The 24,947-nt window shown below is 47.4% G+C and overlaps 2 protein-coding genes across 2 annotated transcripts in view; one reads left to right on the top strand and one right to left on the bottom strand.

The window, feature by feature from the left end:
- The first annotated feature begins 15,958 nt into the window (after nt 1–15,958).
- RASL11B (RAS like family 11 member B) lies at nt 15,959–18,708 on the top strand. The gene is made up of 4 exons (XM_054383139.1): nt 15,959–16,085; nt 16,160–16,216; nt 17,392–17,468; nt 18,241–18,708. Exons 1-4 carry the CDS (start codon nt 15,959–15,961, stop codon nt 18,706–18,708), a joined length of 729 nt encoding a protein of 242 aa, XP_054239114.1.
- Nucleotides 18,709–23,183: 4,475 nt separating this feature from the next.
- The window catches only part of SCFD2 (sec1 family domain containing 2), a 196,212-nt gene continuing 194,448 nt past the window's right edge, over nt 23,184–24,947 (bottom strand). The window contains exon 9 of the mRNA XM_054383201.1: nt 23,184–23,276. Within this exon, the coding sequence (XP_054239176.1) occupies nt 23,184–23,276 (93 nt within the window). The remainder of the gene's footprint in view (nt 23,277–24,947) is intronic.

The raw sequence follows: 24,947 nt of genomic DNA, 5'->3' as shown, positions 1-24,947 counted from the left end.
GAGTCCCCAGTATTCAGTCAGTTTTCCCATGCTGTGCACAAAAATATTGTGAGGAGAAAAGGTTGGTGTAGCTGAAGTTTAGACCTGATCTTAGAAAGAAGTTCTCCACAGCAAGAGAGATTGCCCTTGGGATGGGCTGCCCAGGGAGGTGGTGGGATTGATGTCCCTGGAGGTGTTTAAGAAGAGCCTGGATGAGGCACTTAGTGATTAGTTAGGGTTGGGTGATCAGTTGGACTTTATTCTCTTGGAGGTCTCTTCCAACCTGGTTGATTCTGTGATTCTGATTATCTAATTGCAGGGAAATCAAGAAAGAACTTTATGCACAGTTCAAGAAGCTTGCTTTCCATTTTCCTTCCCCTCTCTTCTCCATTCCCACCCTTCAAGCATGCTGATAGATACTCCAGGGTGTATAAATCATGGCCACAGAGTGTACATTTCTAACACACACTCTGCTGTTCACCTGGCTATAAAATATGTAGTTGGCCCTAACTATTGAAACATTCCTCTAGCTGCTGACTGTAATGCTGCCTTCCTTCCAGTTCTGAATGACATCAAAAGCAACCTGAATTGCCTGGCTCCCCATTTTCCCCATCTCTAGAATGAGGCAATAATGTTTCCCATCATCATCATCATCCAGTGATGTAAGGTGGGTGGATGAAGAGCACTGCCAAGATGTGATGCATTGTCAGTTAAAATGATGGCTTGCAAAAAAGCAAATGTGCAGGTGCTTTCAGCATGGGAGTGAGGCCAGGTTGTGCTGGCAAGGGATGAAAGGTGGAGGAGCTTTCTGGGAGTGAAATTCCATGATTCCCTAGCAGGGATTAACTTCTATCAACTTGGCAAGGTAGCAGAGCCACTCACAGGCTCACAGGACATTATGGGTTGGAAGAACCACCTCTGGAGGTCTTCGAGTCCACACCCCCTGCCGGAGCAGGACCAGAGAATCCAGCACAGGTCACACAGGAACACATCCAGATGGGGCTGGAAAGCCTCCAGAGAAGGAGACTCCACAACCTCTCTGGGCAGCCTGTTCCAGTGCTCTGGGACCCTCCCAGTGAAGAAGTTCCTCCTCATGTTGAGCTGAAATCTTCTATGGTCAAGCTTGAACCTGTTGTTCCATGTCTTATCACTGTGCACCACTGAAAAGAGCCTGGCCCCCTCCCCTTGACCCCCACCCCTCAGCTATTGAGAGACATTGATCAGATCCCCTCTCAGTCTTCTCTTCTCCAGACTAAACAGCCCCAGGGCTCTCAGTCTCTCTTCACAGGGGAGATGCTCAAGTCCCCTAAGCATCCTCCTGGCTCTCTGTTGGACTCTCTCCAGCAGGTCTCTGTCTCTCTTGAACTGGGGAGCCCAAAACTGGACACAGTATTGCAGCTGTGGTCTCACCAGGGCAGAGTAGAGGTGGAGAAGAACCTCCCTAGACCTGTACTAATGTCACCCTGGCTCTCTTCAAGAACCACCATGTGTCACAGTCACAGCCTGCTAGTACTTTCCACAGCACATATTGCTCCCAGGTGTCTCCCTGGAAGACACTGTCTATCTTTACCTGCAGCTTGTCTTCTCTGTGGGCTGAAATATGCCTGAGCTTGGAGGAGCTTGTCTGAGCTGTGAGTGCAGGGGATGCCAGCTGGGTCTGCTCTTTCTTCCCACAGGCCTGCAAGGCAGGACAAGTCAGCTGAGTTTGGCATGTGAACAAAAGATGCTCAGCAGCTGTAAGAAAAACAACTGCTGCACGCTTTGGGAGCTGCTGCTGGCTGGTGTGGTGAATCAGAGCATGACCCTCACTGCCTCACAGCAGCTCTGCTCCTCAGCTCAGCCTTGCAGCAAGGCCAAGAACAAGCCTCACAGCCCAGTGGTCTTCATCTTGTATGAACAACTTTATTTTCTAGACATGAAGTCCTGCAGTCCATGTGATGAAATGTAAGTTTTACAGGTTCTATACCCAGCCCTGTTGCCCCTAGGCTCTCCCTGGGTGTCTCCAGAGCCCCACACACCCCCATGACACTTGTGTTTTCTCAATACAGCCCCCAAACAAGCCATGCCTGAGGCCACAAATTTCACCTAGAAGCAACCGTCAGTTTCTTGCATGATGGCAAAACTTCTTGGCAATTAGCCAGGGGAAAAGATCTGCAAAGATGTTGAGGTGAAAAAGCCACAAGCCAGGAAAAAGCCTCATGAGAATGAACAGACTGACTTGTCCCAAGCCCAAGGCTCCCAGACCTCAGATCCAGTCCACTTCCATCTCTCACACAGCATCACTGCTTCATGCCAGTGCCTGGATCACTGGGGAGATTGTGAGCCAGTGCACATTCAAACTGGGAGCTGGCTCTTCTTTCCTCTCAGCACCCCTGGGGCAGCAGCCAGCAGCTGTCTCAGGTGTCCCATCAGCACTGGTGAGGGACAGGGGAGCTTCTGGCTTCTTGCCCAGGAAGCCCTCAGACACAAGGGTGGCCTGGCACAGAAGCCTGCAGGAGTGTCACCTATGCAGGAGCTGTGCTTTTGGTTTAGGATGCCAAAAGACAGCTCAAAGCATGGGGTGGGGCAGGCAGACACGTGCAAGGGCTGGGCTCAGCACAGGAGTTTGTAAGGGACAGCAGAGTGGTGGTGGAAGAAGGCATGGAGTCTGGCTGGGCTTGGCTGTGTGTAGGGTGGGTGGCACAAGGATGGAGCAAAGGGTTCAGGGCATGGTTCACCCTGAGATGTGACCAGAGGCAGGCCCATGATCACTGCTATTTGAGGTCCTCACTGTCTCTCTACCTCTTGGTACTTGCTGCTGTCAGTGGGTTAACTTTGGGCACCTCAGATGTAAGGAGGCACTCAAAACTTGGAGGCCCTGAGCCAAAGCCACCAAGCTCCAGAAACACTTGTGATGTCGGTAAGCTTCAGAGCTGACTGTGTACTGAGACTGAGCTGAACTGAGCAAGGAGAAATGTTTCTTACCTCTTCTGATCCCCTCTTCCACCTCTGGCTGCCCATGCACCTCTCTGCTCAGGGAAACAGCTCATCTGGTTTGCTGCATTTCCTTCTGCTGCTTGGTCTGCAGCTTTGAACAGTCACCAGCAGAGCTGGTAGATGAGGCTGGCAGCAGGGCTCACCTCTCAGCATGTGAACATTGCTGCTTGTTGTTGCTATAGCTCTTGGTGGTTGACAAAACTCTGAGGATGTAATGACTGAAGCAGCTACCTGCAGAACACAGTGGTAGGGCAGCATTTAAGAAACCTGCACATTATGGCCTGTAAAATACTGAGTGAATGCTTCCCTGCCCCCTCACCATCCTCAGGGCTAACAGAGGCTGTCTGTCCAGCCTGCCTCTCTCCCCGTCCCAAGGTGCCAGCTGCAATTCATGTTTGTGGGATTTGTTTTCCATTCTCTACCTGCTGCATGCTTCTTTTCTCACCTCTGAAGAGCTTTTCCCTGGAAACATGTTGAGCACTTTAAGTTCAAGTGGAGCCACAAGCCTGAAACAGAAACCAAGACATAATTTGCCTTCGCATTTTATTGAAAACAATAAGACATGATAAATCAAATATCCTTGCTTACTGAAGTTGTCAGCTGAATTGCCAGAGACGAGCTGCTGAACAGCCTCCAGAGGGTGGGGAAGAAAAAGTTTCTGTCTGGAAGAAAAAGTTTCTTGTTCCAGAAACTGGAAAAACTTTCTGTCTGTAATTCCCCTGCTACAACTTTGAGCAAAGCCTTCTACTTCTGCAAGTGATTTGCTGGTCAAAGGAAGTGGGACATCCATTAATAAATGTAAATATTGGGTTAGAAAATACTCTGTGAGTAGAGGCAGAGCAAATGATGTTCTGCTCTAGTGCCAGCCAGTTGTTGCTGTTATTTCCTCAGAATATTTTCACTCAGCTTTCAGGAGTATCAGGCCTGGACCAGGAATAGTGTGGCCAGCAGGAGCAGGGAAGTCCTTCAGCCCCTTTACGCAGCACTGGTTAGGCCACACCTTGAGTCCTTTGTCCAGTTCTGGGCTCCTCAATTCAAGAAAGATGTTGAGATGCTGGAAGGTGTCCAGAGAAGGGCACCAAGGCTGGGGAGGGGTCTGGAGCACAGCCCTGTGAGGAGAGGCTGAGGAGCTGGGGGTGTTTATCCTGGAGAAGAGGAGGCTCAGGGGAGACCTCATTGCTGTCTACAACTACCTGAAGGGAGGCTGTAGCCAGGTGGGGGTTGGGCTCTTCTCCCAGGCAAGCAGTGACAGGAGAGGACACAGTCTCAAGCTGTGCAGGGGGAGGTTTAGGTTTGAGCTTAGAAAGAAGTTCTTCCCAGAAAGAGAGATTGGCCATGGGGAATGTGCTGCCCAGGGAGGTGGTGGGGTCGATGTCCCTGGAAGTGTTTAAGAAGAGCCTGGATGGGCACTTAGTGATTAGCTAAAGTTGGGTGATCAGTTGGACTTGATGATCTTAGAGGTCTCTTCCAACCTGGTTGATTCTGTGATTCTGTGATCTGGGGGTTAATTATAACATTGCAATCATCTGCCCCCAAATCTGCAACAACGCAGTTACACTTCTTGCTGAGTGGACAAGGAGAATGAATTGCAACTTCAGTTCTTTCATAGTTGATTCACAGAGCAGAAGAGAATGAAGCTTTTATGTGCAACTGCCTCCTGGTATTTTGAAAGCACACACTTTTTGAAACAGCTGAGATTGCAGTTGCTGCTCAGACACCAGTGAGAACATTCCAGTTATGTGTTCATATTTAATTCATGGCTGCATGCAATATTGATGCAAAAGGCTTCTGCTGCTCGGTTAGAAATCCTGTGATCAGTTTGGGATGCTTCAGCCATTTCAGCTGCCAGGACCTGAGAGGATGTGTGGTTCTAAGCAGTGAGTCAGCTCATCCATAGCTAAGTGCATAACTTTTAACTGGTCCTCTTTTAACTGCTCCTCCTAATTATTTTCCCTTTCATGCCCAGGAGAATGCAGGAGAGATGCTGACAACAACTGTTGAGGAGGATTAATATTGTTTGCAGTTAGACCTGCAAACAAGGGTGACCAGAGGGCTGGACCACTTCTCCTATGGAGACAGACTGAGAGACCTGGGGCTGTCCAGCCTGGAGAGGAGAAGGCTCTGAGGAAACCTTATTGTGGCCTTACAGGATTGGAAGGGGGCTACAAGAAAGATTGGGAGGGACTTTTTAGGGTGTCAGGCAGTGATGGATCCAAGCAGAGGAGGGGAGGTTTAGAGCATGAGAACACTGTGTGTTTTACTCTCTCTCCTGTTTTTCCATCCTTGCTGCCTTCTGAACTTTGCCTTTACTTTCTCTTGTGCTGTTTGGGTTATCCAGTGGTGCAGTGGGGGAGGTAAAGCAGTGTGGCCTGTGGGCTGTGGTCTGTACAGGGGGGTTCAGCTGGGCTATAGTCTAGTTTATATGTCAATATATTTTTGAATATGTTAATTACCTTTTATGCTTTTGTATTTAGTTTGGGGTTTTTTTGTAAATCATAGAATCACAGAATTGTCAGGGTTGGAAGGAACTTCAAGGCTCATCCAGTTCCAACCCCCTGTCATGGGCAGGGACACCTCACACTACAGCAGGTTGCTCACAGCCACATCCAGCCTGGATGCAAAATCCTCCAGGGATGAGGCTTCCACCACCTCCCTGGGCAACCTGTGCCAGTGTCTCACCACCCTCATGGGGAAGAACTTCTTCCTAACATCCAATCTAAATCTACCGATTTCTAGTCGTGTTTCCTACCACTACCCTACCACTACTACATCCTAAAAAGTCCCTCCCTGGTTTTCTTGTAGCCCCCTTCAGATAATGGAAAGCCACAAGAAGGTCTCCTTGGGGTGTTCTCTTCTCCAGACTGCACAACCCCAACTCTCTTAGCCTGTCTACATAGCAGAACAGCTCCAGCCCTCTGCTCATCCTTGTGGCCCTTCTCTGGACACCTTTCAGCACCTCCAGATCCTTCTTGTAACAGAAGTTCCAGAACTGGGTGCAGTACTGCAGGTGGGGGTCTCACCAGAGTGGCAGTAGAGGGGAATACTACAATAATAATAATAATAATAATAATAATAATAATAATAATAATAATAATAATAATAATAATAATAATAATAATAATAATAATAATTTCATTTTGCTTCCAACTTCTGTGTAGTATGGTAATTTACTTCTTGAGGTAAATTCCATCTTCTGTCTGCTGTCAAACCACAACACCTGGATTCCAAATGATTTCTAGGCAGCTGGACAAAACTCACCCTGAGCTAAGGTGCAGCAGCACACAAGGCACTGCAGCACGGCCCACCCAAAGCTGTCATACTCTCCCCGCCCCTCCCTGCCCCCAGTTTCTAGCCACAAGCCAGAAAAGAAGTTGTTTGCTGTCAGCATTTTCCTTTCCCATTTGGTGGCCATTTCTGTGATCCGTTCTGTTAGGAACCATGACTAATGGGCTTCATAAGCTGAGGCTTTGGGGGATTGTTTTTGGGAATTCAGTGTAGTTCAGCCACAGATACCTATCTCCAGGATATTTTGTGGAAAACCCCCACAGAATCAGAGAATGCGAAATAAGAGTGTTTGTTTTAGAAGTTCCTGAAGGTTTTAGAAAGAAGGGAAAATTGCTCTGCTGTGGCATAAGGGACAAGTGAAAATGCTTTCCCTCTGTCTAGGGTCAATGCTTTCCTTTTCTTCCCATCCATAAGACAGCATTAAAGCTCGAAATGTGCAACCGAACACCCTGCGGTGTCCCCTCAGACTCTGCCAGCAGTGCAATTCCCCTGAAGGCTGCTGGTGGGGGAGGCCCTGCCAGGGGTGAGAGGGGAGCAGAGCTGGCGGCTGGTGGGACCAGGGCCCCATTTCCTTCCTCGCCTGGGGACCCATTCCAGCCATACCAGGGCTGCAGCACTGCAGGTAGTGCAGGGCAAACAACCCTGGGCTCTGAGCAGGAAAGCAAATAGAAAAGCGAGCACGAAAATCGCCCAACTGGTTACAACTGGTTCCAGCCAGAAACTGAAGTCCTACCTTGAAATACTTAAATCCCATTTGGACGGCCTAGATTTACATTCCAGATGAAGAATTAATGGCTTTTTGCACAATATCCTCAGCAGAGATGCCCCAGCATACCAACCTCTGTGTTTTGGGGAGGTGGAATTTGTAAATTCCTCCAGGACCTGCATTTCTCTAAGCATTGCTTCTATTTTTGGGGGCTGACTGCTTGCTTTATTTAAGGGGGAAAAAAAAAGAACCCAAAAAAAAAAAAAACCAACCAAAAAACAAACCCCAACCCTGTGTTCTTGTCAAAGAGTAGAGACTCTATGAGTCATCCATACAATAACACTAATCTCTCCTTCTCTGTTCTGGTGCAGTTCATCATCACCACAAAGGGATTTATGGAAAACAAACAGAGCTGACAGAGCCTGCTCTTGAGCTTCCTGTGTTTAATCTTTCTGCATGTCCAGCCAGCAGAGCAGTGTGTGGTTGAGGAATGGATTGGTATTAAAAAGTTGGGTGTTCCAGCAGCTCCAAAGTCTCTCTCTCTCTCTCTTACTTCACTCTCTCTTCTCTCTCTCTCTTTTTTTCTTCTTATAAAAATGAATGCCATTCCTCCGAAAATTTTTGGCTTCCTGAATACAGTCATCTGCCTCCACAACAATTGTGAATGCTAATGAATATCCTAAAACTTTGGTGAAACAGAATGATGTTGAAGGCTGCCTTGTAGACAGCACTGCTTGTTCATTTAAAGGCCTTAAAACACATCCTTCATGTAACAGCACCAGTGGGCTCTAGCCTCAAATAAAATAAAGTAAGATAAAATAAAATAGAACAAAATAGAATACAATGAAAATAATGTAGAATAAAATATAAAATAAAATAGAATGAAATGAAAATAAAATAGAATAAAATATAAAATAAAATAGAATATAAAATAAAATAGAATATAAAATAAAATAGAATAAAAAATAAAACAGAATGAAATGAAAGTAAAATAGAATAAAATATAAAATAAAAATAAAATTAAACACAATAAAATAGAAGAAAATAAAATTAAAATAAAAAATAAAGTAAAATAAAATAAAGCAGAATAAAAAAAACTAAACTAAACTGTGTAAAATAAAGAATTCTATGGTACAGAAACACAGTGAAGCAAAATATCATAGAATCACAGAATGGTCTGGGTTGGAAGGGAACTCCAAAGGTCATCCAGTCCAACCCCCTCTGCAGTCAGGAGGGACATCCTCAACTCGATCAGGCTGCCCAGAGCCCTCTCCAGCCTCACCTTGAATATCTCCAGGGATGGGGCCCCAACCACCTCCCTGGGCAACCTGTTCCAGTGTTCCACCACCCTTATGGTGCAGAACCAGTTCCTAACATCCAAATATAACCCAGTTCTGGTAGCCTGCCTATCTGTGTAACTGTATTGCTTGCCAGTGCTGTTTCCCAAGTGGGAATGAAAGGATTCCCAGTTTTCCCCATTATTTATTTAGTTTGGATTATTGACCAAACACCTTGAACCACCTTGTTCCTCATGGACATCTCTACAGCTGCAGGCTTTTTAAAACACTGCTGCTTTCAAACTGTTAACAATAATGGCATTTTTAAAAATGAAGGGATCCAGTTCCTACAGGAAGGCAATAGCAGGGCTGGATTTTCTCATTCCTTTAGGCACTTTAGGCTTACAAAGCCCATTCAAACAAGGAAAAGCCTCTGGTGAGCTGCTCCTTTCTAGGGTGGTGATAGGACTGGGGGGAATGGAGCAAAACTTGAAGTGAGTAGATTCAGATTGGATGTTAGGAAGAAATTCTTCCCCATGAGGGTGGTGAGACACTGGCACAGGTTGGCCAGGGAGGTGGTGGAAGCCTCATCCCTGGAGGTTTTTGCAGCCAGGCTGGATGTGGCTGTGAGCAACCTGCTGTAGTGTGAGGTGTCCCTGCCCATGGCAGGGGGGTTGGAACTGGATGATCCTTGAGGTCCCCTCCAACCCTGACAGTTCTATGATTCTATGATTCTCCTGTACCATGTCTCTCTACACCATGGCAAGCCTGTGAAGGAGTTAGCAATTCCTGTGCTAAATGAACACTTGTGGTGTTGCACCATGGTCTCCTTAATCAAAGGTTTAAAAAAAATGCTGAATAACATCCAGATCCTCGTTTATATTTAGGTGCTCTATTCCCAAGGGCACATAGAAGACAGACTGCCAGTACAACAGGAGACAGTGTAATGATATAACATGATGCAATGAAGGCTGCAAGAAAATGCATATGCATGTGGGAGGATGAGTTAAGGTTGCCCAGGCAATCTTATTTCTGGCATTTCCTCTCTTTTCTGTGTTTGGTTTTGCAACCTACACATAACTCTCTGTTGTAGTAGGTAGGCATGACTTGAATTTACAGCCCTCTCGCTAAAGAAGTTGCATTGCAAATGCAAAGCTTTCAGTATATTTCCACTTCAGAACAAGCACAGATCAAGTCATGTTCAGTGGGGGCTTGTGCCACCCTAGATCATAGATTCTGTGGTCCTGCTCTGGCAGGGGGGTTGGACTGGATGATCTAGTGCCAGGGTCCAGTTGATTAGTTAGGGTTGGGTGATTGGTTGGACTTGTTGATCCTGGGGGTCTCTTCAACCTGGCTGATTCTGTGATCTTTGGAGGTCCCTTCCAACCCTTGACATCCTGTGAGCCTGTGATCCTTGCTGACTCCCTCCTAGCAAGACTGGACAAGTGCTCCCAGGGCTTCCCACCAGCAGAGCTGCAGGGACAGTTCCTTCCAGCCCAGAGGTGACAGCCAACATCTGGAAAGGCAGTAACCAAAATGCTGCCCTCCCTGTGTGTAGCTTCAGGGCAATGGCTTCTGTGTGATGACTCTATGAAGTGCAAGTTTCTGCAGAGGCTCAGCTTACAGATGGTACATGCAAAAAGCTCTTCATTTACTTAGCAAGCAAGAGAGGCTGCTCCAGCCCCTGCGCTCCTCTGCTGGTGAAAGCAGCACCCTGAGGTTTGCCTGCACAGCAGGGCTGGTGGGTGACCTTCCCTAATGTACCCCAGGTGTCAGCCCCTTGCTGAACTGACTCTGTTGGAACACATGGTAAGATTAAGAGAGGCTGACAATGGCACTTTAATGCCACAGTTTTTAGCAGGCTTAAGCCTGGGGCATTCCTAAAATGGAAAATGAAAATTCTGCTAAGCTGTTTTATATACATTTGTGAATGAGGCATTAAAGCTTGCTTTAATTCAAGAGGTTCTGTCACTGGGGCTTTCCCCCCTCACTCATTTCAGGTCAAACCAGCACTCTGTGTGCAGAACAACTACTTGCACTGTGGGGACACAAACCAGCACACACACATACACACAAAAATAATACTGGCAGCAGATGGGCAGCCCTGAGTGGAGAAGAAAACCTTGAGCTTTTAAACTTCTGAGATTAGAGTTTGGGAACGTTACATAAGGAGGAAATGGGGGGGTGGGGGAAATGCAAGCTTAAGAGAAGATAAAATCTGATCAAAATACCAACTAATATAATTGCAGAGCATTAGTCAAGCTTTCTTGTGGAGAGAGAAAAATGTCTGCAATTGTGCTGCTATAGAAACCACGTAGGGTCTGTGGGTAGGTGAGAGTGTGTGGAGCTTGGCACTCCCTCCCCTCTTTCTATGCCCTGGAATGAAGATCCTATCTTGCTCAGTAAGCTTGGCCTTTGCTGCCCAGGAGATCCCTCCCAGTACAGAGAGAAGTTGTTTTCCTGTTTATGTAGTTTCTTTCTGTTCCCTCCCAGTTTTGCTTTGCTCTTGGAAGATGGTGCAGGGCTGTGGCAGAGGTGGGGGTAAACTTCTCAGCCTTTCCACAGGAATTGGTCAGCTTGGCTCCATACATTGGGAGCATGGGACATATGTGCTGTGAACAGAGAGCTGCCTTGTATTTACAGAGCCAAAGAGAGAATCCATAGTGCTTTGGAAAGTAAATATTTATCTGGAATGAGCTGACACTGTCTGTGTTCTGAACACCCTGTCCAAGCCACTTGTTTCTCTGCAGACACGTGTTAGAAGTTAATTACCAGAGCACTAGACAGCAGAGTAAGGCTCATTCCCTGGCTGTGGATGGAAGTGTCTTTATGGGAGGTGTAAGCTGCAGACAGACTTACCCTGTGGACAAAATCAGCCACAGAAATGTTTCCTCGAAGCACGGAAGTGTGTATCCACAGCAGCCCCAACCCATGACCATCCAGGCTAAGACTTTGTCCCTGGCAGCACTCACTTCTGCCTACCTGAGAGAAAGACATAAGAAATCCTTTATTAAAAGGACTGATGGATGAGCAATCCTGGCCACACTGTGCTACAGCTCTTTCTGGTCCACTGGACCAGAGTGGTGTAAGAGAGTGGTACAAAACTGGAGGAGGTTAATTTACTGCTCTTCATTAACTTTTTGCTAGCATAGCATAATGTAAAACTGCATTTTCTCCTAATTTTTAAATGCCCACTCCTTCTTTGCACACTGATGATTGCAATTTTTGTCCCAGTGCCTTCCCACAACTCAGTGGCTCAGTTATGTATTTCACAGTGCATTCTGTATCTCATTTTGTGGAGAAGTTCCACCTTTCAGTCTGGCTGACTGTTTCATGTGTGATGTCCTGAGACAGAGGGACGAGATCCCTGTCTCCACTTATTTTAGCACTTTGGTCCAGTCTCTAATTAATAATCTCCTTTATAAAACCATTTTATTGATGTGTTGTTTCATTTTCATCATCCTTTCCCATTTCCCCTTTTCTACCACAACCCATTGCTTGTTGCAGACACATTGCTAAAGGTTAGGCCCTGGTGAGACCTCACCTGGAATACTGCATCCAGTTTTGGGCTCGCCAGTTCAAGAGGGACAGGGATCTGCTGGACAGGGTCCAATGGAGAGCTACCAGGATGATAAAGGGACTGGAGCACTGCCTCATGAAAAATGGCTGAGAGCCCTGGGGCTGTTTAGTCTGGAGAAGAGAAGACTGAGAGGGGATTTAATCAATGTCTATAAATATCTGAGGGCTGGGGGTCAAGAGGTAGCAGACAGGCTCTGCTCAGTTGCACCCTGGGATAGGACAAGGGGCAATGGATATAAATTACAACACAGGAGATTCCACCCCAACATGAGGAGGAACTTCTTCACTGGGAGGGTCCCAGAGCACTGGAACAGGCTGCCCAGAGAGGTTGTGGAGTCTCTTTCTCTGGAGACTTTCAAGCCCCCTCTGGATGTGTTCCTGTGTGACCTGTGCTGGATTCTATGGTCCTGCTCTGGCAGAGGGTTGGACTGGATGATCTTTGGAGGTCCCTTCCAACCCCTAACATCCTATGATCCTGTGAATGGTGCTTGAACATTCTCTGTAGGCTTCTAGAAGAGATCTCTTGGCCATCCAATCTCATTGTCACTGCAGTCAGTGACACCATTTAATCTTTCTGTAACTCCTTTGATTTTGCCCGTGCCACTCTTGTTAGAGGGCTGCTTGGTGTCTTGCTCCTCTGACTGCAGAGTTGAGCTGATGTCCACTTGTTCTGATGCTGGCCATGGCCCTTAGTTTTAACTTTCCTGCCTTCGCCATTTCCCAAGCCCCACTTTCATGTGCCAAACTGAAATCACTGAGTGTTTTTATCCTCCAGGTCCCTGATGATCACAGTCGTTGTTGTCCATCCTTGTTTGATTCATTCCTGACTGATTGACAGAACAACAGATTGCACTGCAGATCTTGTCTGAAATTACTTCTCTGGCATTGATGGGTTTACAATTCCCTTTTTACACAGCTCCTACTCATCTTGTGATTAACTAGTCTCTTCCTTCCAACTGCTGATCTCATAGTCAGTGGAAGATATACTGGTGATTAATCTCTGCATATCATTAGTATTGTCAAATTTAATTATATTTTCATTAATCCACTTCTAAGAGGCATGCAGTTTCTCCAAGAAACTATTCCCATGCAGTTTTTCCAATACACTATTCCCACCCTTATTTGAACTGGTCTCCCAGCTCTGCTAGCAGCGGATTTCATTGGCATGCTCTTGTTCACAGGATGTCAGGGGTTGGAAGGGACCTCCAAAGATCATCCAGTCCAACCCCCCTGCCAGAGCAGGACCAGAGAATCCAGCACAGGTCACACAGGAACACATCCAGATGGGGCTTGAAAGGCTCCAGAGAAGGAGACTCCACAGCCTCTCTGGGCAGCCTGTTCCAGTGCTCTGGGACCCTCACAAGGAAGAAGTTCCTCCTCATGTTGAGGTGGAACCTCCTGTGCTGGAGTTTACATCCCTTGCCCCTTGTTCTATCACAGGGCACAAGTGAGCAGAGCCTGTCCCTTCCTTCTTGACACCCACCCCTCAGATATTTATAGATATTTCTTAAATCCTGTCTCAGTCTTCTCCTCTCCAGACTGAGCAGCCCCAGGGCTCTCAGTCTCTCCTCACCAGGCAGTGCTCCACTCCCTTCATCATCCTTGTAGCTCTCCATTGGACTCTCTCAATGACACAGGACAACAGGAGCCACAGAGCAGTTTTCCTTTGGTCTGATGCTTCCTATATAAGACATCCCTTTTGTTGTTGTCTCCTCATCCCCACATTCTTCTGCTGAAACAGCTGTTTCCCATCTGGCCAGCACCAGGTGTTATTGACCCCAAAGAGATTACATCTACCACATCTCCTTTCTTTAAGGAAAAGGGAAGCTAAACTGTATCAGGGAAAGACATATTGAAGCAACATCTCACATAATTGCAGAGTTCATTTTATCCCATTTATTCCCATATCTTTAATTACTTTCCCCTTCAAAATGTATCCAAATTATTGTAGATTATTTCCCTTCCTTTCCTTAAAGCAAGCATTCCCTAATGATTTGAGTGCTCCAGTAAAACTTGCTCCTTTCCCTGTCACCTTCACACACTTGGCCTGTCTCCACTCTGGACAAGATAGTTTGCTTTTCCCCAGTGAAGTGATTGCCCCTTCCTGATGCTCCTTCTGCTCCCACCTTTTGCATAACCATCTCCATAAAAAATGGAAGCTTGCTGGCTTTGTAACTATTGCCAGATTTCCTGTGTGCCCTTCTCACTGCAGAGCAGCCCTGGTTTTGTTTTCTTTCTTTCTTTTTTTTCCTGGTTGATGTAACTGCCATTATTTATCTTTTGTATTTCCTCATCTTGAAGACAAAGCTTTCTTAGGAGAGCAATCCTCCTCACTGCTACGTGGAGATTTTCTGTTTCAGGTGATCTTAGCTACCAAGCTGTCAGGAGATCTTCCATGAAACCCTCCCCTTTGCTTAAGATATAATGCCCACATCATTCCTGCTGCTCTGGCATAAGGAAATTCGTTCTTCCCTTTGTATTCAAGTCCTTGAGTCCTTCAGCCCTGGTGATTTTTTCTAACCAGGTCTCTTGTCCTTTCCCCTTTTGCTTTAGATGTCTTTTAAATAACCTACCCACCTATTTATTTTAAATAAACTGCAGTTATGAAACAGTTCTTTCTTCCCTAGGAGCTTAGCAGCCTTACAGTATACTTTCTACTTACACACATAACCTGCCATCACCTCTACTTACACACATAACAGCCTTACAGTATACTTTCTACTTACACACCAACCTGGTGGCTGGCAAAGAGAGCTGCTCTTCTGTGGTACCTGACACTGCTCAGCCCTAGGCATCATACATGGTGTCTGCTCCCACCTTTGGATGCAGGAAAGCAGCAGCTACTGCAGGAGCAGCAGTTTGTTTCATTGCAGTCCAGATATCTTTTTCGAAAGGCAAATACAGTTCTGAAGCTTACAGAAAACTCTACATAAATGTTTGGTGATAGGGATGATCTTTGGCTAGTGTCACATCAGACTTACAGTTCTGACTCTCAACGCTTTCCCTGCTGTGGTTCTGAGCCAAACACTTTGGGTCTGTTCCTTCTTTCTGGATCACGAGCATTCAGTGTAACCCAGAGTCCCTCACTAGGAGGTCTGTCTTTCCCCCAAGCAGGAGAGTTATTCTGTCCTGCTCTGTTGCCTCTCTCCTAGCAAGCTTTGTTTCATGCATGGGCAGGTTTTTTCCATCCTTTTTGCTGCTCAGGCTCCTTGCTTATGCTGACAAGTGGTTCCAGTGCTTTACACTGACCACTCCCTGCTCCCAGATTGGTACAGTCCTTGGTTTCCCAACCACCTCTCGTTTATATCTCTCCTTCCTTACCATCATCTTCTGTTGCCTCTTTCCTACTGTCATATCCTCGTTTCACTCGACTTTTTTTCTCTATTTCTGTGTATTGTAACTGAGCTGAGAAGTCACAGACATCTCTCTTGGTTTCAGTTATTTTCCCCACAGTTGCTGCAGTTCTGTTTTTTTTTCAAACTCCAGGGCAGGGCTGGAGGGAAGGGGAAGCTGTCCAGATGTGGAAGGAGGGTTGGGACTGGCGGTGTGCGCGGACTGACACCTGCCCTGCATGGGACCAGCACTGATTTAGCGAGCAGTAGTCGCTGCAGGCTAAAACCTGAGAGAGGTGGCCGAGACTTTATGCCGTGCTGGGTATGTGTGAGTCTGGGGGGACGACGATCCTCAGATGTACTCTCAGCTCTGAAATCTTCTGAAAGGCTCGGTCGCTTGCCGTTACGAACCGCAGGTGGTTGACACTGGGGAGACACGGAGATCACACACACGCCCATTTCTAGGCTCCTCATCCTGCCCACAAACGCCTCATTTCTGACAGCCTTCACCCACCAGGGCTCCCCTCTGCCACTAACGGCACCGCTCACCCCGGGTCGCCGCCAACACGCCCCAGGCTCCGCTCGGCCCGGCGGGGCGGGGCGCCCTGAGTGGCTGGCGGGGGGAAGGGGCGTGGCTCGGGGCGTGTCGTGGAGGTCGAGCTCGCTGAGTGGCTGTGGGGAGCGAGGGCGGGGATTGGGGGCACCCGGGCGTGCTGAGTGGCCACCAGGGCCCGGGGCGGGGCCCGGGGCGGTGGCGGGGGCGAGAAAAGCGGCGGGGGAGCAGCGGCGGCGAGTAAGGGTGTGCGGGGGGTGGTGGAGTGGCGATGCGCTTGACGCAGAGCATGTGCACTATCGCCGAATGCGCGCCCGGCGGGGACGGCTGCCCCGCTGCCACCCGGCCCCGCCTCGTCAAGATCGCGGTGGTGGGAGGTAGCGGCGTGGGCAAGACAGGTGAGGAGCGGGGCGGCGGGGGTTGGCTCGGGGCAGCGGAGCGCGGCTAACGGTTGTCTGTGCCTGCCCCGCAGCGCTGGTGGTGCGGTTCCTCACCCGGCGGTTCATCGGCGACTACGAGAGGAACGCAGGTAGGCGAGCGGCGGTGCGACTACCTTCTCGCCGGCCTCGGGGATCGGGCTGGGGGGTGGTGGCGGCAGCGGGATGGGGCAGTGGGGTCTCGGCTCCGGCCCTCGGGTCTGCCCTGGAACCGCTCTGGAGGTGCCCAGGCTGGAGAGTGAAGGCTGCCCGCCAAGCCCAGCACTGAGGCAGGTCCCACGTGTAAAAGAAAGAGCTCGGACCTGGGGCTATGGTTGCATCGCACAAGTAATTTTACCAGCCCAAGGCACCGAGACCTTATGAGGCTTGCAGCTCACTGCGAACTCGTTCCCTGTGCTGCCCCTGCAAGCCTCTGCCTGGCAGCCCCCAGAAAAGGGCACACTGGTCTCAGCAAACACCCGGTTTATGGTCACAGCTTTGCCAGCGGTGGTTTCTAACACTGCATCTCTAACAGAATTTATAGTGAAAATGCCCCCTCTAAAACAAGAAAACCTTCTGTAGACCTAATTTTTTGGTAAACCTTTGCAAACTGAATGCCAACAGCTAGACAGTGCCAGCTTAATGGGGAAAGCAAGATGTGAGGTTTGTACTCGAGTGTAGTAGGGTGGGAAATCTGAACTAACGTGAACATAAAACATACAGCATTCTGTTGAGGAAATGACTTGGAAAAAGCCAAACAAGTAAAAAAACCCCAAGCCCATCCAACAAGTCTTTGAGGCAAGCCACTAAGAGATTCGCTGAAGTGACAGGCAAACTGCTTTTTGATAGTGAAAGCCTTGCATACTTACCTTTAGCATCTAGGCTAAGACAGTCTTTAAGAAGTGATGAAGTTCTGAGTTGCACAACATTAAATGCTGAGCTTCCAAACAAGGCTTCTAGTAAAGGTCATACATTTCTGGGTTGTTAGACACAAAACTTACAACGCTGGCACCTCACTTCATAAACAGAGATGCTTTTCTTGCACATCTGATGGGCAGCAGAAGTGACGTTTGTTAGTGTGTAGAGCAGTGAGCCTGAAAGTGGTCAGGCATTGGAACAGACTGGCCAGGGAGGTGGTGGAGTCACCATCCCTGGCGGTGTTCAAAACATGGCACTTCAGGATGTGATTTAATGGCCATGGTGGTGTTAGGTTGCTGATTGGAGTCGATGATCATAGAGGCCTTTTTCAACTGAAAAGACTCAATGATTCTGTTGGTGTTTTTGCCAGGTAATCTCTACAGCAGACACATCCAGATAGATGGAGAGATGCTGGCTATTCAAGTGCAAGATACTCCAGGAGTTCAGGTGAGCTAGATGCTGCCATGGTTCAGCAAAGCAGCTCTGCACCTGTGTGTGCCTGTGTCCCTCTGCGTGCAGCATCTTCTTGTGGTCCATTTCAGAGCTTGGTGTTAGTTCTGTGTGGGAGAAGTGGCAACTTGTGTTACAAGTTACAAGCCCATTGCTTTTGAGTGGCTGAATGACTTCAATGCCTCATTCCTGCATATTGGGAACATTAGACGCAAACCGAGAAATGATTCTGTGCACATAAGGTCCATGTGGAAGAAAATGTCATGGTCACTGCCCAACAGGCTCCATGAATGTGATGACAGAAAGCAAAGGCTGCTGGATTTGGCTGTGCTCATTAGTGTGTCAAGAAGTTAAAGTTTTGAACATATAGACCTGAGTAATGCTGGATTGTTGCCTTTTTGAACTGGGCAACCCTCCAGGTCTAAATGCTTCCAGCTCATATCTTTGCTTCCCCAGACTTACTGTCTAGCCAGTTAATTTCCCATTCTGTGGAACTACAAAGTCTTTCTCTGCATGAAGAACTACTCAGGTCAATTTTCCATCTGAGTGTAGCAAACTCCAGTGTTAAATTCCAGCTTTTTTGCAGCTGAATCAACATATGCATTTATTCACTGTGCTCGGATTAAGTTTGCACTTACAATGTGAAATGCAAATACGTAGGTCTGGAGCTGTGAAATGCTCTCTGGCTTTTCCAGGCACCCTCAAAGACAGGTTCCTTTAATCTTTTATGACTTCAGCTATCTAATTTGAGACCATTCATTTTTTGCAGATCCATGAACACAGCCTGCACTGCAATGAGCAGCTGAACAGATGCATTCGCTGGGCAGACGCCCTGGTGATTGTCTTCTCCATCACAGACTGTAAGAGCTATGAACTGCTCAGTCACCTTTACCATCACATCCGACAGCTGCACCCAGGAAACGCTGTCCCCATCGCCATCATTGCAAACAAAGCTGATCTCTTGCACATCAAAGAGGTGGAGCCTCAGCACGGACTTCAGCTGGCCAACATGCTGGGCTGTACTTTCTATGAGGTATCGGTCAGTGAAAACTACAATGACATCTTCAATGCCTTCCATCTGCTCTGCAGGGAAGTCAGCAAGCAGCAAGCAACCAGCACCCCCGAGAGAAGGAGAACCTCTCTTATCCCGCGGCCCAAATCGCCCAACATGCAGGATCTGAAGAGGAGGTTTAAGCAAGCTTTGTCTGCCAAAGTCAGGACTGTCACCTCTGTTTGACAGCAGAGTGGCCTTCCCCAGTGCTTAGCCTAAGACTGAGACTTGGGCTGTTGGGCTCATCTAGAGTCCAAGGCATTGTCAAAGAAGGATGGCTCGGGAAGACTTTTTGCATGGCTGTCCAAGTTCTTAAGCAGTTGCTTAAAAAAGGAAGAGTGGCAGATTGGAAAAGGTAAAAATAAAAAAACAAAACACAAAAAAGAAAAACCAAAAACCTCTTGAAATAGTTCTAGGATATGACTTGCAGAACAAGTATTTTCCATTGGAAAAGGACCTTTTCAGTAAAGGAAACAAGATTTCAGTTTGCCTTTTCTCCAGTCAGACAGATTTGGCTTTGATTTGTGCAGAAACAATCCTTTTTTTAGCTGCAACTCAGCTTCTACTTGATTAGGGAAAACACCCTGAACTGCACTTCACTGCTTACTACTCAAGCCTTGTGTTCAGCTGGATGAAGGGCAGCATGATGTATGTAACTTCACTTCATTGCACACTTTTATTTCCCAAGTATTTCTGAACAACATGAAATTGGTCTGTACAAAAAAAAGTGTAAAATAAGTGGATGTGACTGGATCTCAAGACTGCAAACAATGGTCCTTTAGTTTATTGGGGTTTTTTTTGTTTGTTTTACCAGCTATGTTATTGCTGGTACTTGACCAGAGACTCTTTGTATGCAAACCTATTGTCCACAGGGTGTAAATATCTAATTATAAAAACTTGTGGGTTGTTCTTTTTTTTTTTTTTTCCACTGTCTCAAAAAATACTTGTCCAGACTAAATGATCCAACATGGAGCTCTCTGAGCAATGAGTGTGGAGTTGGAGTGATGGTCCATTACAGCTGCCAGTGTAAGACACTTCTTCCTGGCTGTAATTCAGCATGGCTGGCTCCTGGCAATGAAGCTGGTGGCTTGTTCTGAGCTGAGCCAGTCCCTCTTCATCCTTAAATGCATGTAGGCAAATTTCTACACATCAGAACTTTTTTTTTTTTTTTTTTCCACCTTGAGCCAATGGGGTTCACAGGCTAAAGGCCTTCTACACATGCACTTTAAAAAGCCACTTGTGCTTTGGTTTTGACTGTAACTTATTTATTTTCTGTACAGCTGCTCCCTCCTAGGGAGTGGACTTTTTCATTCTTACTGCCTGGTTCAACATTAAATTTTGGAATTGCATGTTTCCTTGGTGTGTTCTTGGGGGGGGTGAGAAGCCATGGGCAAGTGGTGAGACACAAAGCACTTGTTTTCTCAAGGTAGTTAAGAGAGTCACAAGGTCCTTTCCTGCTTCTGCTGCTGCTTTATTAGCATAAACCGCAGGAGGGGGAGATCTCACAACTGTGTTACAACTTCCTTTTAAGAAATTCTTTTAGGAGAGGAACTAAATAAGGCAGGCAGAGACCTTTCAAATTAAAATGGGATTCTTCATTTCCCCTTGTCAAAAAAAAAAAAAAAAATCCAGTGAGAAAGGAATGGTGTGAGGTAGGTCAAAATCTGGAAGAACACTGAAGTCTTTTAAGGGACTGCCGCTTTTTTTTTTTCTTAGAGAGCAGCTTTATGTGTTGAGTTGTAGCACAAGGAAGAACTTGTCAGAGTAGCAGTCTTTTAGTTGATTAATTTAACAAATTAGTATTTTATTAATGTTCAAAATAGCTTTACCTGAAGGCCTCCTGAGGAGGGTGTTGGAGCTGGGACTTGGGTGGCTGCTGCACAGACTCAGCAGGCAGCTGTAGTAAGTGGTGTAGGGAAAGGCTGTCAGGTCCCGTTGCTGGTAAACTTTGAGCTACCAGCCAAGTGACTTAGACTTGCAAACAAAACTGAGTTTGCCCTTCCAGTCTGAGATTATCATCAAATACTGCTTAGCTTATTAGTACAGGAGTAAAACCACTATCAAGGGTGGCATGTATTTTTTTTCTGCTCTGGGAGTATCATTTAGTGCCACACCCCAAGGCTTTAGACACTCCTTGCTGTGGTCCAGCACCCATCCAAGCAAAGTCTCTTGTGCTGCTCCTGCTCACATGTGGCTAGCAGGTGACCTCTCATCCCCCTGACCTTTTCCCCAAGCACAGTCTGTGAGTAGCTACAACATCTATTTCCCACAGAGGAGTTAACTATTGCACTAGGAATGCTGGAAAGACTTTACTCCAGTCTTGTTCTAGGAAAGGAGCAGACTTTTGTGGCCGCCCTCTTTCATCTCTTCAGCTACTGAATACGATGAGATGGTGGCTGTCTCACAGCCATCCATCACCACAGCTGTGGGCCCCCTGGCTGAAAAGATTCCTCCAGTGTGGGCCTGGAAAATGAGTCTGTGCCTCAGTCAGAGATGCTCATTGACCCACAGCAGGGAGCACCAGTGTCTGCTGAGGCTCACTCCCTGCTTCTCACCAGCCTATACAGGGCGTCCTTAGATGGCCAAGTCAGAGACCTGAGAGCATCTGATGAAAGACATCAGCCTTCCTCATCTCAGAGGTGTGAGTACCTGAACTCCCTGCTCAGCAATGACCACTGGGTGAAGGGGGCTGCTGGGAAGGGATTTTGTACCCAGGTTTGTAGTGATGGGAGGGAATGGACTGAAGCTTGAGGAGGGCAGATTTAGATTGGAGGTTAGGAAGAAATTTACAGTGAAGATATTGAGACACTGGAACAGGTTGCTCAGGCAGGTTGTGGATGCCCCTTCCCTGGAGGTATTCAGGGCCAGGCCGGATTAGGCCTTGATCAACCTGCTGTAGTGTGAGGTGTCCCTGCCCATGGCAGAGGCGTTGGAACTGGATGATCTTTAAGCTCCCTTCCAACCCAACCCATTCTATGAATCTATGCTATGAATCTCTGAGAGCCTTTCTGCTACCCCTCTAGGACACCTCCCTACATCAAGGTTCTTAGGAGCAATCAAGTAATGGCTGTGTAGGAAAGAACGAGAAGACGGAGGAGGTTTAGCATTGTAAGAGCAGTGCTTTATTGATGACAGAACTAACAAAACATCCACATTCTGAGGTGAAACGGCGCAGAAGGACAGAGAAGAAACCAAGAGTCTGCCTATTTGCTTCCCAGTTGCTCTGTTCAAACTGTTTCTTGAGCTTCCAGCATTGCAGTCTCATAATAGTTCTCATTTTTTACAGCACAAAGTGCCATTCTACAGTCATTCTTCTACATCCCTTCTCCATAAGGGGCAACATTGTCCATGCTTTATAAAGGGTCCATTGTTACCTTCTAGCCAGTCAAAAGTGACTTGAAACTGAAATGCAACCTTTTCTGAAGCCCAGTACAAACATTTAAGAGAACTGGTGCTAGCTAGTGAGCAAAGGTTAAAAAGCTACTTCCCAGTTGAAGCTGCTCCTTTGGCACAGTAAGGAATGCTACAACAGAGTGAATGCCACTTCCAATGGCACCTTCTCACCTTGGTGTAAGTGGTGGTCTTGGCATCCCTTGGATGAAGATGAAGCAAGAGGATGCAGCTTTGGAGCTCTACCATTTTATGTTCCTATGGGCAATCACAATCTACTGGCTGCTGCTTTTTTAATCACAAATTGTATCAAAGATTTAGAAGGAAAAACTGACAGAACTGAATTTGATAGCAGCTCTTTTATGATCATAAATTAAAACCAAGAACTGTTCTCTAATCATCCTGCTCAGAATCTAGATCATGGAGGAATCTGGCACTGTGGCCTCTTGAAAATGGGATTGTGCTTTTTTTTTTCCTTTTTAAATGCATGTGAAGGGAGGATTCTTCCAGGGTTATCATCAAGCCATCACAGCCCATATGTCCTCCTGCATAAAGCTACAGAGAAGTGTGCCACCAGAAACAGCTTTTTCTCCTGGGACTGTGGGTAGAGAAACTAGGGCAGGAAATGGGAGGCTGAGAGAGAAGCTACCACATAACCCAGTCCTTGAGTCTCGCTTTCTGATTCTCTGCCTCTACCAGTCCTGCCAGGAGAGCACAGCTGGACTGGGAGCTGCTCTGCTGGCTTAAACAAGGGCTGTGCTCCATCATCAGGATGAAGTAAGAGCAGAGGTGGTCAATGCTATGTAAGGCACATGTGCTTTGTAAGGTAACATGGCAGAGAGGGAGGCTTTTGCCAGCCTTTCACTCAGCAGCATTGCCCAACAGAAGCAACCCCAGGGAACCATCAGGAATACTCAAGAGATAAAAGTTCAGCATCTCATAGTGCTCAGCTGCTCATTTTCTTGGGAATAATCACAGGTGATCCTCCTGGCCACATGCATGCTGGTACAGTTAAGGAGGGGACAGTGGTGGTTGCACAACTGACTATGTTAAAGAGCTGCCTGGGAACTGCACATGCTCCCTTGCAGCATAAAGAAAGAGGTGCCTGGGAGCTGCACATGTTCCCTGGCAGCCACAGAGCCAGCTGCTTCACCCTGTTTCAGCTGGTGCCATAACTGCAGCAGGGGCCATGCCATTGTTTGGAAGGCCATTGGGAAGTGACAGAGCAGGGATTTGATGTTTCCAGGTGAGCCCCTCACTCATCTTCCCCATCAGATACCAGTGTCAGGGTGGAGACCATCTGTGGCAAACAACAACTCAGCAGCCCTGGGTGGTGTCAGGAGTGCAGAGGAGAGCACCAGGACCTGAAAGAAGGGGGACAAGCATTAACAAGTTCAAATGAAGGGGGCTGAGGCTGATCCCGGTGCTAATGAGCAGTGGCTGTGAAGTGTTTGCTTCAGGCAGCCCCAGACAGGCTGTGTGCTTCTGCTGTCAGTACTGACAGCTCAACACAACCTGCCCAGGGAAGCTGCCTGCTTGCTAATAAGTGCAGAGAAATCAGGGTAAGGAGCTTAATGACTGCTAGCATTGTACTCTTAATGAGTGTGTGCTTTGACTCACTGCTACCAACCTCAAACCCACTGATTTGTTGGGACTGCCACTGTGTTTACTCGGAGGCACTAGCTGATGGAGCAAGGGTTTTCCTCTCCCATAGCACAGTTTGGAGAAAAACACCACAGAAGTGCTGCTGATCTGCTGCAGGGAGCTACAGTCCCTTTACAGAAGCATCTCTTCTGATCAGGCACAGGCTGTTCTGCACATCAGGACCAAAGGTCAACCTCCAGCACTGTTGGGATGCCATTGCTTTTGTTTGGTCAAGTTTTTAACCCAAGACAGCTCTGATCACAGAATCATAGAATGTTGGGGGACTCCAATTATCATCCAGTCCAACCCCCCTGCCAGAGCAGGATCACCCAGGGCAGGTCACACAGGAACACATTCAGGTGGTTTTGAGTGTCTCCAGAGAAGAAAACTCTACAACCTCTCTGGGCAGCCTGCTCCAAGGCTCTGGCACCCTCAGAGTGAAAACATTTTTCCTTATGTTCCTGTGGAACCTCCTCTGCTCCAGCTTGCATCCCTTGCCCCTTGTCCTGTCCTTGGTCTGATGAATGAAACCATTGCTCACTTTACAGCCAGGATGCACACCCTGCTGGATGGACCTCCAGCATGGAGCTGCCTACCCTGATGGCTCCTCTGCAGAGCAAGGCCATCAGCAGGGAGTGAACACACAGAATCATAGAATCATTTCACTTGGAAAAGGCCTTTAAGATCACCAAGTCCAACCATTCCCTAACTCTACCAAGCCACGTCCCTCAGCAGCTCTGTGTCTTTTCAATACCTCCAGGGATGGGGCTTTGACCACCTCCCTGGAAAAAACTATTCCAGTGCTTAAGAACCCTTTCAGTGAAGGAGTTTCTGCTAATATCCAACCTAACCCCACTCTGGTGCAACTTCAGTTGTGACTCATGTGAAGAGATGGACTCCCACCTGGCTCAAACCTCCTTTCAGGGAGCTGTAGAGAGGAAGAAGGTGCCCCTCAGCCCCTTTTCTGAACAACCCCAGCTCCCCCAGCTGCTCCTCACACATCTGTTCTTGCTGCCAGGAGCTAAGTCGGGGTCAGTTGTGGGACACTGCTCCTACAAAGCCCCAAGTTCAGCAGTGTCCACAGGGTCAGCACTGCAGCCAGGGACACGGTGGCAGATTTATCTTAGTGGCCCACTTGAAGATGAATTTGTTTCTGGAGTGCAAATCCAAGGAGAGGAAGCAGAAGCATCAACAATGGAACATGCCTGTGTGTCTGGTTCCTGCAGTAGCTATCACACCACGTTGTGCTCTTCATCTCCTGGCTTAAATGTGCAGTATTGTTACATCTCAACTTTTGTGTTGTTCTTCTTTTCATCTTTTCACTTCAAATAATGAAAGGAATCTGGAGTTAAGTTACTACAGATCCCTCCTGCACCGATGGTAGCCTCCCC

This window comes from Indicator indicator, chromosome 8 (assembly GCF_027791375.1).
Source record: "Indicator indicator isolate 239-I01 chromosome 8, UM_Iind_1.1, whole genome shotgun sequence".
Classification (NCBI taxonomy): Eukaryota; Metazoa; Chordata; class Aves; order Piciformes; family Indicatoridae; genus Indicator; species Indicator indicator.
This window is presented reverse-complemented; position numbering and strand designations above follow the sequence as displayed.